This window comes from Apodemus sylvaticus, chromosome 3, assembly GCF_947179515.1.
Source record: "Apodemus sylvaticus chromosome 3, mApoSyl1.1, whole genome shotgun sequence".
NCBI classification, from domain to species: Eukaryota; Metazoa; Chordata; class Mammalia; order Rodentia; family Muridae; genus Apodemus; species Apodemus sylvaticus.
In genome coordinates, this window is record NC_067474.1 from 100,906,584 (window position 1) to 100,922,975 (window position 16,392).

General features: G+C 43.6%; 1 protein-coding gene across 2 annotated transcripts in view; it reads right to left on the bottom strand.

The window, feature by feature from the left end:
* Mllt3 (MLLT3 super elongation complex subunit) overlaps positions 1–15,813 on the bottom strand; it is a 263,839-nt gene extending 248,026 nt beyond the window's left edge. The window contains exons 1-2 of one of the 2 annotated variants that reach the window (XM_052176730.1): positions 15,541–15,813; positions 13,971–14,151 (exon numbers count right to left, since the gene is read on the bottom strand). In XM_052176730.1, coding sequence (XP_052032690.1) covers positions 13,971–14,151; positions 15,541–15,552 — 193 coding nt within the window. In that variant the 5' untranslated portion in view covers positions 15,553–15,813. Of the gene's footprint in view, positions 1–13,970; positions 14,152–15,097; positions 15,287–15,540 lie in introns of those variants that run through there. The other variant, XM_052176731.1, reaches the window with a different exon arrangement.
* Positions 15,814–16,392: the final 579 nt, after the last annotated feature.

The following is a 16,392-nucleotide window of genomic DNA, read 5'->3' on the forward strand; positions in this document are numbered from 1 at the left end:
TTAGAGAAAACTTTAAGTCTATTTTTTCCCCCAAGTAAGCACATCATACATGAGGGCTTTTCTTTTCTGGAGGACTGCACCCTGTCCCTTTAAATGCCAGGCCTGCCCCATTTCCCACGCATTCAATGAAAGCCCCACATTCGCTGGCCTCCAGCCCACAATGTCAAGTAGTTTTCTTGCTATTGAATTTCAAGATTATTCTTTTGGATCATTTGCCCTTTAGTTTTAAGCACACCACAGCAAAAATAATGTCATTCTACAATAACATAAAGAAAACTCTGAGCCCTTTACAAGCCCACAAGTAGAGAACACCTTGCCCTTTGGTTCCTCTTTACTGCAAAATATGCTCCGCTGCATAGGCTGCAAATAAAGGCTATTATCCACTATCTGGAACTGCCGTGGCCTTGCCCATCCAGTAACAAGACAGACAAGTATACTCATTTAACAGAGTCTGCAGTCTCCAACAATCCACAGTGTTCAAGTCGGTCCTCTAGACTGCCCCAACTGTCAGTCCTTAACTCAGTCCACTGAGTACGCAGCTGGAATAAATCTTAAGATAGTGACTTTATTTAAAAACAATTATTTTATTGCCCACTGTTTCTAGCTACACAGCTTTGTAAGTTAATGATGAGAACAGCAGTAGTCTCAGGTCAGCCCTGCTTCCCGCGTTCACACATATACCTCAATCCTAAGGGAAGGAATCCAGCCACCACCACAAAGGCCATTTAGAACTCTCTCAAAAGAAACAGAAATAGTTAAGTAAAAAAATTAATCCACAGAACTAAGTTAAGTCCAGGGAAAATAATGTCACTCCAAACGCAAGCGTATAGAGCTTGAAGTACCAGTCACACAAGCAGCTCCCTGAAAACACCCACGTCACAAACAAGAGTTTCCATGTGCAGTAAAAATTCTAAGGCGGGATTAATCTAACCATGATTGGTAAGTTTTGTAAAAAGTACATAATGCTGATAGCTACTTGTGCTCGGCCTACGTTTGTTACACATCAGTCCACAGTGTGTCTATAGAAAGAAGCCTTTATGATAAAAAGGGAAAGATAATTCCTAAAAGATGATAAATTAAAATCAACACCTATAATAAAGACATTGCTGAAGAAAACCAAAATTAAGCCTCCTGTTCTGAAATTTTTTCTTTTGTTTTTTTAATACTGTCATATCAATCATCTATATTACAAATGAAGCATGTAGCTTTATTTTCATTTTTCAAAACATGTAGTTATTTTCACAGCTTATATATGAAATCCAATTAAAACTACATTAGTGGCACTGGAGACATGCCTCAGCGGATGAACACTGTTGTTTACGCAAAGGACTCAGGTTTCCAGCACCCATAGCTCACACTATCTGTGTATGTGGCATATACACAGCATATGACATTCTTATGGCTTCCTCATACACCAGGCACACATATGGTACACAGACATATAGTACACAGACATATATGGTACACAGACATACATGCAGGCAAAACACACACCTGAAATAAAAATAAAATTATTTTAAAAAGCATACTGTAAACTTTTTAAAGACTTATTATTTTTAATTGTGTGTCCATGTGTTGAGTGTGGGTCAGAGGCATCAGGTCCCCAGGAGCTGGAGTTACGCATGGTTTTAAAGCACCCAGAAAGAGTGCTGGGAACTAACTCAGATCATCAACCCGAGCAGTACAGACTCCAAGTGCTGAACTAACTCTCCTGCCCTCCTGAAATTGTTTTTGGCCAACATAAACCAACTCTCCACCTAAAGAGAACTTTTTACCCTATCCCAAGTGTATGGTTTCTGCCTGACTTATTATTATTTCATGATCAACTTTAAATACATAGAAAGATCAACAACCTGGAAGTGGGCCTCTCCTTCCAGGCATAGACTTTATTGATTACTAATACTGTCACTATAAATCTGAGCAAATTCATGAGCACCTTTTCATTTGTAGTCAGTTTTTAAAGGCGGATATAGGCTTTAGAAATGTTTCTAACACTACACATGGAGAAGATAAAATAACAAAGTTATCAAATAACAAGCCAAGCATTTGAAACTTCCGGATGTTCTCCTACTGGTACGGCCGGAAAAGAGAACCTTTGTAGAACCTTTGTAGTTACGATGTACAGGCTAGGGTTTGGGGACTTAACTCAGTGAACAGTACACCAGGTCCTGCACAGCTCCCTCAGCTTCGAAACCAAAAACCAACAAAAGTACACACATGGCACATAGACACTTACTTGCACAGCATTTATATTTTATCAGGCATTGTAAGTAATCAAGAAAGGGTTCAAGGAAATCTACAGACCACGGCCAATGCTAAGGCAGTTCATATAAGGAATTACCTCAGTACCCACAGATCATATTTAAAGCAGTCCTGATGCCCACCTCCTGCATGAGAGCCGATGGTACTAAGCAGAAAATAAAATATGACTGTGCTTGCTACAAAAAATGTCCTAAATGATATATAAGTTGAACTATTTTCATATCTTTACACCTATGAATTAAGAAATTCATAAAATATGCTGTGTCTCTTTAAAGCTTAAACTTAGGTAACATTTATGTTCATATTTATAGTGATATTAAAGAAAAGGATTTAATAAAACACAGTGGCAAATTTTATGTAATGAGATATGAAATTGTTCCTGGCATGCTGCTTATGTTCCAAATGATATCACTACCTTTAAAGAAACAAGAGCTCACTATAAATGTGTCCGTGTGTACATTTACATTTCTAGTTTTAACTTCATATAGGTAATGTGTACAGTCAAGGAAGCTTTGCAGAAAGGCCTTGATTCAAATTAATTAATTTTTTATAGCTCAAAGCTGGTCATGGTGTTCCACATTTGTAATATTGGCATTTGGGAGATGTAGGCAGGAGAATCCTTAAAAGCTCAAAGCCAGCCCTGTTACAAACTGAGTTCTAGTCCAGCCAGAGCGACACAGTGAGATCATCTCAGAAAACAAAGGCTAGAGGCTAGCTCTGTGGGGAAAGTGCTGCTTTACAAGCAATCCCCCAAGACCACACTCAACAAGAGCTCTTTTAAGCCAGATGTGATGCTCCAGAGGTCGGCACGGGTGCATCCTCGGGGCTCCTCAGTCAGGTGGCCAGCCAGCCTACTGTAGACTATCTAGAAAGTTCTAAGACAGCGAAAGACATTATCAAAACAAACAAAAAGTAATGGCTTATATCTTTAATTCCCAAAACTCTGGAGGCAGAAGCAGGCAGATCTCTGTTGAATCCAAGGCCTGTTTAGGCTACATAGTGAATTACAGGACAGCAAGAGCTAAGAGTTATGTAGGAAAAACCTGTATTTAAAAAGAAAAAAAATAGTAGCCCTCAGGCCTCATGAAAGTGCATGTACACCATACAGCCATAAAAAGAAATTTAAGAAAAAAACCTTGGAAAAATCTAACAAACTTCACAAGCTACAGGTAGCAGATCCTGATCTCCTGTGCCCCAAATGCATTGGTATTTTGATGGGTTGAGCATGAGGTCCTGCTTCAGATCCAGCACTGTAATATGCACATGCACACACACACAAACACACACACACACACACAGACACACACACACACACAGATGCATACCACACACAGACACACACATACACACACACACACCACACACCACACACACTTTCCTGTAGCATTTTCTTCCATTCTTTTCATTGATATAATCATATCTGTCACAAAATACTCAAAACATGTGTAAAGATTAACAATTATGACCATTCTGATACAAAAGATCAAAGCTTAAACAAGTAGTAAAATCAGTGATGAGAGAAACTTCGAAGAAAAGCCTCTGCTGAAGAACACGAGCAGCGCGAACCACGGGCTAACATCGCTAACCACGGGCTAACATGTCACCTTCCCAGCACATCTGTCATTTATGTGCTGCTCTTCTGACAATGTCTGAATTTGTACATCTGCACGTATGTTAAGTCTTGGGCTCTGTTTGGGCATTGTACAGCTTCCCTTAACAAGAATAGTAACCACATTCATGTTCTCCCTGCCCAAAAGGTATCTAGCATGGTACAACCAAGAAATGAGGAGCAACTTCAGTTAATAGCATTTTATAATACTACCGGAATTGTTAATCGGACAACTTTCCAAGTATGCTGAATGGCCAGTTGCTGGGTATACTCTGTTCCACCCTGCTTGCATAGGATACAGGTCCAATTTGTCAATTATTACTCTAGTAGTAGAAACAAGCAGATACTTGTTAAACTGCACCTCAGAAAGCAAACCAAGTAACAAAATCTCAAATCAAATGAAGACATGAAAAAAAATCCAAGGATCTATGGACACAATCAAAGCTTGCATTTTAAGAAGCAGGGTTGTCTTTAGACCCTGGAAATAAGACAGGGTTTCAGTAAGTAGTTACTGATGTTACCTGAAAGTACTTGCTGATGGTTGATGTAAAGGGTATTACTCCATTTAGAAACACAGCCAAAACCTATCATATGATTCTAAAATATCGACACTCTTATGTCAGTTTAGAAAACATTGATTCTCTAGTCTGGGGGGAACATCTCAGTTCCTGACACACAGGAGACATTGGAGAGCCCTCCGCTCTCCAAAAAAGGGGGGGGTGGGTGGGTGATGCCATTTTCCAAATAACTTTCCTTAGAACAAAAAAAAATATTAAGTATGATAGCACAGGTACACTGCATAGCAAAATAAACAATGGCTATGTAACAAACAGAGGTTAGTATGTTGCTGCTATGAAAGCATTAGGGCAATTCCAAACCTGGGTTTGTCCTTTTAAAAAATTTAAAAACAGTCCTTCCAAGCTGGAGAAGGCCAGTTTATTGTTCAGACATCCCCTTTGTCTCAGGCCAGACAGGCTTTCCCTGCAGCCCTGAAGACACTGCTTCCCAGTGACTGAGATACATTTGGTTCGATTCTAAATCTCAAAGTCTGGTTGTATTTCATGAACAATGTAAAAAAAAAAAAAACAAAAAAAAACAAAAAAAAAACACAAAAAAACAAAAACAACAACAATTGACAGAGATGGACAATTCTTTCAAATTTGTCTAGCTTTCTAAAATACAGCAAACCAGATGAGGGCAGAGTTGAGATGATGGCTGGGTAGTTACTGCTCTTACAAGGGGCATAAGTTTGGGTCCCAGCTCTACACCTGGCGCTCCCAACCTCCTCCAACTCCAGCTCTGGGGGATCTGAACCCTCTTCTGGCTTTTGTTGGTACTACACTCAAGTGTACATAGACACACACACAAACACCTGATTTTTTTTAAGATAGAGGCAGGGAAATCAGGGTTAAAAAATGTCAAGATGTCTTTGCCATGCAAGCCTGACAGCCTACGTTCAACCTGGGGGTCACCTGGGGGTCAACCAGGACCCACATGATAGAAGGAGAGAATGGACCTTCAAAAGTTGTCTTCTAACCTATACATACATGCCAAAGCACATGCATGCCCACTCTTGCACACAAACATATCACACAGATTCACATACAATTTTAATTAATAATAATATGATAATAATAATGAGTCTGCATTTGATGGTGGATACCTTTAATCCTAGCAAAAGCAGACAAATATCTGTGAGTTTGAGGTCAACCTGCTCTAGGTAGTGATTTTTGATCAACCAAGGTTATACAGTAAAAACCTATTTTAAGGAAGAAAATTTATTTTTGCCTACTAACGAAGATAAACCTAGTCTAGAGAAGAGGTAGTTCAATATATGCAATGTTGCAAGGGATGATAGCATCTATACACTCAGTTCTTGAGCTACAAAAAAATGTATGTTTTAGAAATGAGACATAATTTACAGCTTAGCCAGGTGGAAGCCAAGTTCAGGTTTCTAAAACCCTCTCCTTATGTGTATTATCAACCTTTGTTACAAAAAAACATCCCAAACTTGCAGTATCTAGGAAGCATATGATAAAGGCACGTCATCGGGGTCCAGTGGCACGGAAACCCAGCACTGCCCTAGGCCTAACTCTGATGCCATCTAAGGGAAGCCAGATAGATACTCAAATAAGGACAGGGAAGTGCAGCACAGATGGGCATGTGACATATGGCATTTGCTGCACCACACTGCATGTGAGGAGCAGCTTCTGCAGTCAACTCACCTAGCACATGTAGAAAAAGTCATACAAGAAGCATGCTGTGACAATGCTAAGCCACGTGTACACTAAGTGACACATCTCTGACAGCAGGCAAATCCCAACAGCCCAAACTCTCCATTTCTTACCGAGTTACCCGAATTTCAACAGTACAGGAATTGGAAGTGAAAATGAAAGAGGCAAAGGATGTTGATGGTTTGTTTCATTTTGTCGCTGTTGTTATTGTTAAATAGAATGTTCTTCCACTATTATTTATTTATTTATTTATTTATTTATTTATTTATTTATTATTTCACTATTTATCCAAGCATATAGTGGAGCGTGTGGGCAATATGAGGACGACTCAGGGGGCCTTGCCTTCTACTGTTCAAAGTATCTTAGATGTTGATCAAAATGCATAGACACCTGAAGGAATCAGATAGTCCTCTCCTCCTGGTGCCCTTAGAGGGAAATGGAAGTGGACACGAAACCTAGCTGCAAAAATTAAAAGGTATCCCACAACTAAATCCATGCCCGGAAACATGACAAACATCCTATTCTCTAGTATTTTTTTTATAATAGAAACTTTTTTAATTGAGGAGAGGGAGGTTTATGCACATGAGTGCAGGTGTCTGCAGAGGTGTCCGATTCCCAGATTCCAGATTCCTGGAGCTGGAATTTGAGGCAGTCATTAACCACCCAACATGGTGCTAGGGTCAGTCACTCTGCAAGAGTGTTACATGCTCTTAACTGCTGTGCTGCATTCCAGCCCACACTGGAAGATTATCAACATTAAGGAAATTGTTAAAATATATTTTGATTTTTAAGAGTAACATATATGCACCAAACATTTAGCCTGGTGTGGATGATGACATAACTTATGGATTCTACTGAAAAGAAAGAAACAAGCAAACAAACAACAAAGTGACTTTAACAAAATTAATATTTTCAAATAAAAAAGAAAACTATTTGGCTCTGATGATGGCAACCATCAAATATAATAACTAGGTTCAACTAAATATCTTTATAACCAATAAGGATTAATAATCATCTTTATAATCAATACAAATTATTACTCTGAGTAAATTGACCTCCGAATCAGAAGTAAAGGCAAGCTTCGTTCTCTAATAAAGCTAACTTTGAAGGCCAGCAGGATGATCCAGTGGATAAAGGTGCTGGCCACCAAGCCTGCCTTGTGTGCCTGAGACACACAAAGGGGAAGGAGCAAAACAGCTCTCGTAGGTACTCTGCAAACATATCATGTGTCCACACATACACACATATAAAAAATAAAGAAATGCCTTAATTCCAGCACTTCAGAGGCAGAGGCAAGACGTCTGTGAGTCTGAGGGCAGCCTGATCTGTCTACAAAGTTCTAAGGCAAACCTGGGCTACTTACATAGGGAGACCCTGTCAGGATACAGCGGCTAGCCGCTAGGCACCAACAACTCTCCTTTGTCACAAAGTAAGCATTTTTAATATATTTTGTGTGTGTGACTATTTTGACTACATGTATGTTTGTGCACCATGCCCGTGCCTAGCGCCCACAGAAACAAGGTGCCGATACCCTGGAACTGGAGTGGTACGTAGCTATGAGATGCCAGTGGGTGCTGTAAACTGAACCCAGGGTGCTTGAGTTAAGCAGCAAGTTCTCTTAACTAGAGTCACCTCTCCAGCCCCCACCCCAGGAGAACATCTTAAATCAATCCATAAAAGGTATGTGATTTTATATAAAAGTAGCCACAGTCCTTTTTTGTTTAAAATATTATCTACTATGGTCACTACCACTTAATTAAATCCCAGGTCATGCCTATAAAAAGTTATTACTGAGCATTTCTCCACTGGTGTAGGTGAACAGTTACTCAGTGCTTTAGAAGAAAACACTGACCACCATTTATTAGCACAGGCACACTCATGACTCTGTCTATGCCCACGATTACTGCACATTTCTAAGAGTCTGATTAAAATGAAAAAGAGGACTGGGCTGTATAATATATGCAAAATTATTATATTATTATGTTATTATTATACATTAATAAAAAATAGAATAATTATAAGATATTAATGGTTACAATGTACATATGAAAAGATATATATCTACCAAAATATTAACTAGTTATCTATGAAAACTTCAAATAATCTCTGTGTATTTATTTGGTTTTTCTATATCTATATCTATATACTAAGGTATATCTACACCTTAGTAAAAACATGATTTTCACTTGTTTGTAAAAAAATGGCAACACTGTCCTACTTTTTTTGTTTTGTTTTGTTTTGTTTTGTTTTGTTTTGTTTTGTTTTTCAAGACAGGGTTTCTCTGGTTAGCCCTGGCTCTTCTGGAACTCACTCTGTAGACTAGGCTGGCCTCGAACTCAGAAATCTGCCTGCCTCTGCCTCCTAAGTGCTGGGATTAAAGGCGTGCACCACCACCACCCAGCCTGTCCTACTTTTTAAAAAAGATTTATGTCCTGCTTGTTAAAAATATTTATTTACATGTGCATTCGTAGATTTGTGTGGGTATACAACATGTCTGTACAGGTTTGTGTGCAGAGGCCATAAAAGGCACTGAATCCTTGGAGCTGAAGTTACTGATAGGCAGCTGGAACCCACTCATGTGTGCTGGGAACTGAACCAGGGTCCCCTGACAAGGCCATCAGAACTCTTAACCTTGAGCCGTGATTCCAGCTTAACAATTTCCCATCTTCTACACATACCTCTTTGGATGACCAAAATCACCAAGAGATGAGAAAAGGCAGTGGAGAGCAAACAAGGAGAGAAGATAAAGGGGAAAGAAAAGGGAAGAGGAAAAGGAGAGAGAGACGGGGACAGAGAGAAAGAAGACAGCCATGACATCTTTAAGGTAAAATTATAAAACTCAATTGTTGGCTCACCATTCTTAGTTAAGAGGTAGTTCTACAGGGGCCACCAAAAATAATTACTGTACAAACTTCTACCTAACACAAATAGTATAGAATTAAACAGACTGTAAAATCAGCTATAAATTACATCCAGCAGAGCTTCATTTTGGAGTGTCCTCTTGCGAAAAGACACAGTGACATAACTGTTGGTCCCTCGGCATCTGAGCAGGAAAATCCTTGAAACTCCTACCTTTTCTTTTTCTGGAACATGAGTAACAACAGTGATGGCTACAAAGAGTACTTCCTTTACACATGCTAGGTACATCATCCATGTCAGACTGTATGGTGAATACCTAGTCTATGAGGCATTTCCAGAGTGTAGGCTGCAGACTTCACTGCCCCTCAGATCTGTTTCTCGGAATGATAACACTCCAGCTCTTTGTACAATGGCTCCGTGTTTCTTTGTCTCGTTCTCAGTGGCCTCCAGTCTGTCTAGGGCTGTGTGGCACTACAACTAACTGGGATAACTGTGGATACAGTCGGTAGCCACGAGTCATACTGATGACACCAGACATTAAAGACATTTGTACTGTGAAACATACACTACTTCTCATTAATTTTTGCTCTTTTAAAAATATTTTTCATAAAACAATATATACTGATAGGCCACAGGTTGATGATTTTTTACATAGAAAGGTCCTTTGAAGTCTGTTTTTGAGCCTGAAGTTTCATAAGTTTAAGAATAATGACATGTTTAACCTTGGATTTACAAGTTGTGCTTCTACAACTATTCTCATAACTGAAATAGAAAAAAAAAAAGCAAAAACAAAAACAGATGGTGACGAAAGACATCTCCTAACCCGGCTTTGGGGGGGCCAATGTGTACTTCCTGACCCTAATTCCCCTTCACTGTGAAGAACAGAATCTCTCCACAGTTAAAGATCGCTCTTACTATGATATGCTCATCTGTTTAAAAGGAAATGTTGGATTTGTATCCCTTCTACTTCAGTCTTACAGGCTAATGTGTGGTTATCATAATCTTTTAAATATATGGGTTTTTTTTTCCCCTCCAAATAAAATCCCATCTCTACTAACACAAAAAGCAACCACTCAAAGCAACTAATTGGCAAAACTGATGTCCAGTGCACACAATCTATGCACACACATACATATACATGCGCAGCCCAAGGAGGCACTTCCTTAATGGGATCGCACGCACTTAACAACTTGCCTCACCAGTTATAGATCTTCGAGATGCCCCTACTTTTACATACAGATCTGTCACTTTTTACAGGCTGCCACCACTTAAGCACATCCATTCAAAGTCCCTTATGTGACTTCCTTCCTAATTTTTGATATTTAAAAAATAATCACAAGAAATATTTGGTGTTCATATACTAGGGAAGCCGTAGGTACTAGAAAATCTCTAGTAAATCTGCGGAGTTCAATGACATAAAGAGTTAAAATCTTAATAGACTGTAGCCAGATGCCTTCCAACCTCCAGTGCCCAACTGACATTTTCACCAGCAGACAAGATTCCTCCAGCAATTCACCCGTCAAGTGGTTCAGGAAGTGCCTCTGTAGCTTCGCCCTGATAAGGTCTAAGGCTGTTCTCCGGTCACGGCAACTCTCCTCACAACTGCACACAGCTGAGATTCATCCATCCTTATTCTTTTCATCTGTGCATTTTTTTTAAATGTCTCCAAAGACAAAATATACAAGATATACACAAAGTCCTCAACTAAGGAATCGTCACGTATGAGGTACCTTGACAAAGTTATCCAAATTACTTCAGAAAGATACAAATCAGCGCTCTATGGTAAAGCTAATCACACGTGCCTAAACCAAAGCAGAGCTGGAAGAAGAGTGTACTGATTATATTTTATCTGCCCACTCGAAGAGGTGACAAATAAAAGCTATCAATTCATACCAGGGGCCAAATTAGCCTTCATGAAATAATAAGCAAGAGCTTTCACGTTATAAATGTCAATAGAACAGATTGCAATAGTAAAGACGGCTATAATTGGAAGGAAAGTTCACCGAATTTCAGATCCGACTGAAAATGAAAACATTAATATTTTAAATGGAATGTTTTGAATATGACTATTCGTTTCAGTCACATCAGGCCATCATAAATCTTTGGTAATAATACAGAGATATGCTCTTCTCCTGCAAACAGACAGTCTGAGGATGCATCAGCTCTGACCTGCCTATTCTTTATTAGCTAATGGAGATTCCAGGCTTCACTATTTCATCCAAATCTCTTTTTCTAGGACTGTGTGCCAGTAGTTTTAAATTAAAAGTCTGCCACACGTCTTTGTGACAGAGTAAAACCTCATTAATTCAAATCCAATTAGCTCAATTCTGAAATGGTATATATAATTCTCATTTGGCAACAGGTTGAAAAATACTATAATTTCTTCCTCTACAAGTTCTCATAACATTATTGTGAAGTAAAGGAAATCAACCTGAAAATCAATTTGCTTTTCTAAACCAAGGATTACAAAGCTAAGGACTCATGTATCTTCATGGCTGAGCAGTTCATACTCAGACCTGGGGCTCCTTGGCTTACGAGTGACTGTATACAACGCACGGAGTTAACTGGTCACTAATAGTAGAGTAGAGGCGTTCCTTCACACACACTGGACACAGATCTTTCTCAAATTCACTTTTGCAGTTCCTCCCACCTCCAATTAGTTAAACTTTATCCTATCAATTGTACCAATCATATAGCAAGATGCAGCACCCTAAAGGTGCTAAAAGAAGCCTTAGAAATTTCTGGCAATCTTATCTTCCAGTTGCTCTTAGCATTTTCAGAGATCTTATAAGTCAAAAAATAGACCCCAGGATTAAACAGTACGCTTTGTGTTGCTTGAGTTTACAGCTGCTATTCCCAACGAGCAGCGAAACCTCTCGCAATCTGAATCATGTGTAATTACAGTATGACAAGGTCTCTCCTGGGCGATATAAGTTGGCGTTTTTCCCAGGACTTGTCACATCATGGGAACCACACAACACAAATAAAAATCCGAAAATAAACATTTTAAAACAATGGCTTATAGTCCGAATAAAGAAGAAACTCCGCAGTTGAGAACTGCAATTGTAAAGTCCAATCACAGACATCCCTCACCAGAGAGATGAGAGAAGACAGTGCTGTGATCAAGGGCTCAACATACTCTGCAGGTGTGTGCTGTGAACAGCGCCCCCTCCTTCCCTTAGGCTGGACATAAAGTCAGTAACTATAGGACAGACAGGGCAGCACCACCACACGCACACCACACACCACACACCACACAGGGAAGCAGAGAAATTGTGGTAAATACAAAAGAGGGATTGGATGATTATCAAGGCACCTAAACAGAGTCACCTTAAGAGCACCATTTTCTAACAACTGAGTGGAGTTCCCTGGCACAATGAATACTGCTTTGTAAAGTCTATTTTGCTCGAAATAGTGTGCAGCCAAGTGGCTGTGCCAGAGCACCAAGGAGCCCAGGAGGTGCTTTCTTTTGTTTAAACTGCTCTGCAATGGCTCTACAGACTCGTGGGAAGAGAGGATTCCATCAAGCGCTGTCCCCAATCACCTGCAGACAGGAGGTGATTACCATGGCTTTGGAGAAGTACAAAATATAGTATCTGTCTATATGTTCATAGAAAGTGCTAACAAATGCTAAGTATTAGCTCCTATAGGCCATGCAAATCCCTACCCTCTATTAGAAGCTGGATGTATTTATTAACCATTCAACAAAGCCCATCAAAATTTCAACTGTTCAAGTTTGAAAAGAAACTCTAAATCTAACCACTAAAGGCACAATAAATAAAATCCTACTTCCCACCATACAGACATTAAAAATAAAAATAAACCCCAACTCTGCCATCTCAAAGGCACACTTCCTTTCTCCTTTCTTTATCCAGCCCTGAATGTTCAATAATTTCCCCATCACTCTAAGCAGAATGGATTTATTATGATGTTACTCTAAGAAACTGCAGGAGTTCTAGATGCCAATAAAGATTACGGATCAAATGGAAGATAACTACTAACCATTGTGTCGACTTAGCTAAATAAAGCTGCTTGCGAACAAAGCACCTTATTGTGTTTGTACTGTTACCTCCAGTAATCCAACGAAAACAACCAGACAGTAGCTTTCCAGAGGCAGGGGGAAATAAAAACCAGCATTTTTCAGAACCTCTTCAACCATCTTTTTAAATGACACACCCCCACCCCCAAACTGTCCTGCTCTGTTTGACTGAAGATGACTGGGACCGTAGAACCTCAGCAAGTGTATGCAAGCCAGACTTTATGACTCAGGATCAAGGTGTAGAAAGAACTAAAGAAATAGGCAGAACAGCATCTTTGCCTGAAACTTAGCTTTTAAAGGAAACTCCCTCCCCTTGTGGGTCCCAAGGAAAAGACAGTTCAGAAGGTAGTTCAAAATCTACTGGAGTAGTAAAATGCACCCGGGGGGGGGGGGGGGAGTGAGGGGATAAGCACCCAACTAGTAAAATCCAGGCTGTGAGGTGGAGGCTAGCTCCCAAAGGGACACTACAACAACTGGCACCTAATATCTCAAACACAGAGAAGGCCGAATTGCCTAGAGAACTGACTTCTCTAAACGGAACAATAACTACCTCCAATGCATTCTTGACTAGTAACACAGGTAAAGCTCGATTTCTCCAGGAGGCGGGGAAAGGTGCAAACTGTTTATTCCCTCCAGCTTCGCTCTCCAAACCCAGTAACCAATTACACCTTCCCCAAAGGACCTGCAGCAACCCAAGAGAGCTGGGAGGAATAAACACGCGACACCCGACAGTCCTTTCTCTGTGCTGACTTTCCCTGAGCCCAAATCGAACACTCACGCGCGCACGCGCGCGAGCGCGGGTAGCAGAGACCTGGCCAGCAAGGCGCCGCGCCCCCGGGTCCCAGGCTAGCCCGGCAAGCGCGGCGCGGGGGGCGGGGAACCGGCCCGGGGAGCGCCAGGGCCCCGCGATTGTTTCCTCTGGAGCAAAGACATTTTTTATCAAGTCTCTTTTGTATTCGAGCCCTACCTCTTTTTGGCCTAGGGAAGCTTTCGTGCAAGTGGAAGACGACTTTCTCCACAAAGTGCTGAATGTTACTGTGCTCTGGGCCGCGCACGAACACCATCCAGTCGTGGGTGAAGCCCTCCACTGTGGGTTTCTTCCTCACCTGGGCGCGGTGCCCCAGCTCCAGCTTCACCTGCACGGCACACTGCGGGCAGGGGGAGGAGAGACAGCCGTGAACAACAGGAAGGCTACCGTTCGCTGCTCAACATTGCGCCTGACATTTTTTTTCCCTCCTCCTTGAAACGCACATAAAAGGAAACGGCAGTGCCCTCTCCATCCACGTTTCACGCGCGTGGGCGCGCACACTCCACACCCCCAGATACACCGGGCCGGGCCGCAGGGGCCCCCGGCGCCGCTGCACGGCGGCTGGGATTGTAACGGAATGTTACCCCTAGTCGCGAAGGGGGTCGGGGAAAGGGGAAAATGAGACCACCACGGCAAACACGACAACAAACGCGTCGGTAACAAATTAAGAGACAATCAGGAGGGGATGCTGGGGCGCTTTCCCGGCGTGGGAGGGGAGGTGGCTGAGATGGGGGACCAGGGGTTCTAGCGAGCCCCCTCCCCGAAAGTACCGCGGCGACAGGCACACGCCGAGGAAGTCTTTGTGTACGTGTATGTGTGCGTGCGTGTGGAGCGCGGTGCCAGGCGGAATGGAAACTACAGGCAGCCTCTGCTAATGGGCACAAACTCCCGTGTTCTTTCTTACCACGGGGCTCATGCACAAGAATGAGACGTCGTCACACATACATACACAGACACACTCACGCCCGCACTTAAACACGCCAAGGCATCCACAACTCAAAGCACCCCGCACCCCTCGGCGAACAGCCCCCCACGACCGGCAAGGCCAGCCCAACAGAGCGAACGCTGCACACTTTCAAGAACCAAAGTGGTCGCAAACTCCCTCCAGCCTCCCCCTCAACCCCCCCCCCCCCCAGCGAAAGCCACGAAACGCAGAAAGGCAGGGCTACTGGCGGACCGCCGCCGAGCCCCGGTCGCGCACACCGGCCGCTGGGGCAAAGTTGCGAGCAGCCCCGCCGCTGTCAGCCCGCACACTCGGGCTCACGCGCGCGCCGCGGAGAACGCACCATCGTGGCGGCCGCGGCGCTCGGCGGAGGTGCGGCCGCAGAGGCTGCTCGCCGCGTCCCCGGACCGTGCCCGCAGCTCCCGGCGGCGGCGGTGGCTGAAATATGGCTGAGTTATTATTCGCCTCCTTCCACCGGGTGTGAGTGTGTGTGTGCGCGTGTGTGAGCCAGAGGGAGTGTGAGTGCGCTTCTTGCGATTGCAAAGAGGCGAGGCGGGCGGGAGGCGCGGGGGGGGGGGGGGTGGCGGTGGCGGCGGCGGCGAGTGTGCGAGTGTGTGCGCGCGCGCCGGGGGGGTGGGGAGGAGGGAGAGGCGGCAGCTCCCCGCGAGCAAAACCAACCTTTCTCTAATTGGAACCGCGGAGCGCTGGCGCTGTCTGGGCTGCGGCGGCGCGGGGCGGAGGAGGAGAGGGAGGGGGGCTTTTATTATTATTTTTGCATGTACTTACCGAGCTAGCCATGCCTGGGGGCCCGGAGGTTTGCCGGGGTGTTGTGTGGTACCCCCCCTCCCCCGCCCCCTTCAGCTGTAATTCATGAAGAGGCTGCTATGAATGAGAGCGCGCCCGGGAGCTGAGGGTAGATGGCGGACATGCTCTGCCTTTGCCCCCACCCCACCCCGTGCTCGCTCTCTCGCTCGCTTATTAAACTCAGCCCCAAAAGCAAAAGCAGCAGCAGCAGCAGCAGCAGCAGCTCCGGGGCCAGAGGATGAGTCCGGAGCATGCGCCGTGGCGCCTGACACCCGGGCTTCGAGCCTCTCGGGGCGGAGGGAGGGCGTGCGGGCGGGGCCGAGCGCGCGGGGAGGCCGAGCGACCGAGCCAGGGGGAGCTCGAAAGAGCCAATCAGCGGCCGCCTCCCCGAAACCCCGGCGGCCCGCAGCGCCACACTGGAACGCCTCGCTTAAAGTAACAGGTTCCTGATGGGGGGGAGGGGGAGGGGGGAGGAAATAGAGGGAGGGGGCCTGGCACTGGGAGAGCGGCCAGCTGGGGAGCCATCCCGGCCCCTGAGCAAACTACGTTCGCCCTACAATAAAAAACGGATTAAAACTGCTGGAATGTGGCCACTGCCTGGAGCCCCCAGCCGCAGGAGAAGGGGTTGTTAAATCAAGTCTTTGGCGGTAGGGAGCACATTTGGGAAGGGGGATTTTTGTGGGTTTGTGCTGAAATCACAAGAACGCACACTCAAACAAACTTACTTAAACAGAGAGCGAGAGAAATCCACGCGACCAAAGAAAAAAGAAGGGAAAGGGGGAAAAAAACTCCTAATAGCAATCTCTGGGACAGAACAGCCCGCAGCAACCTTAA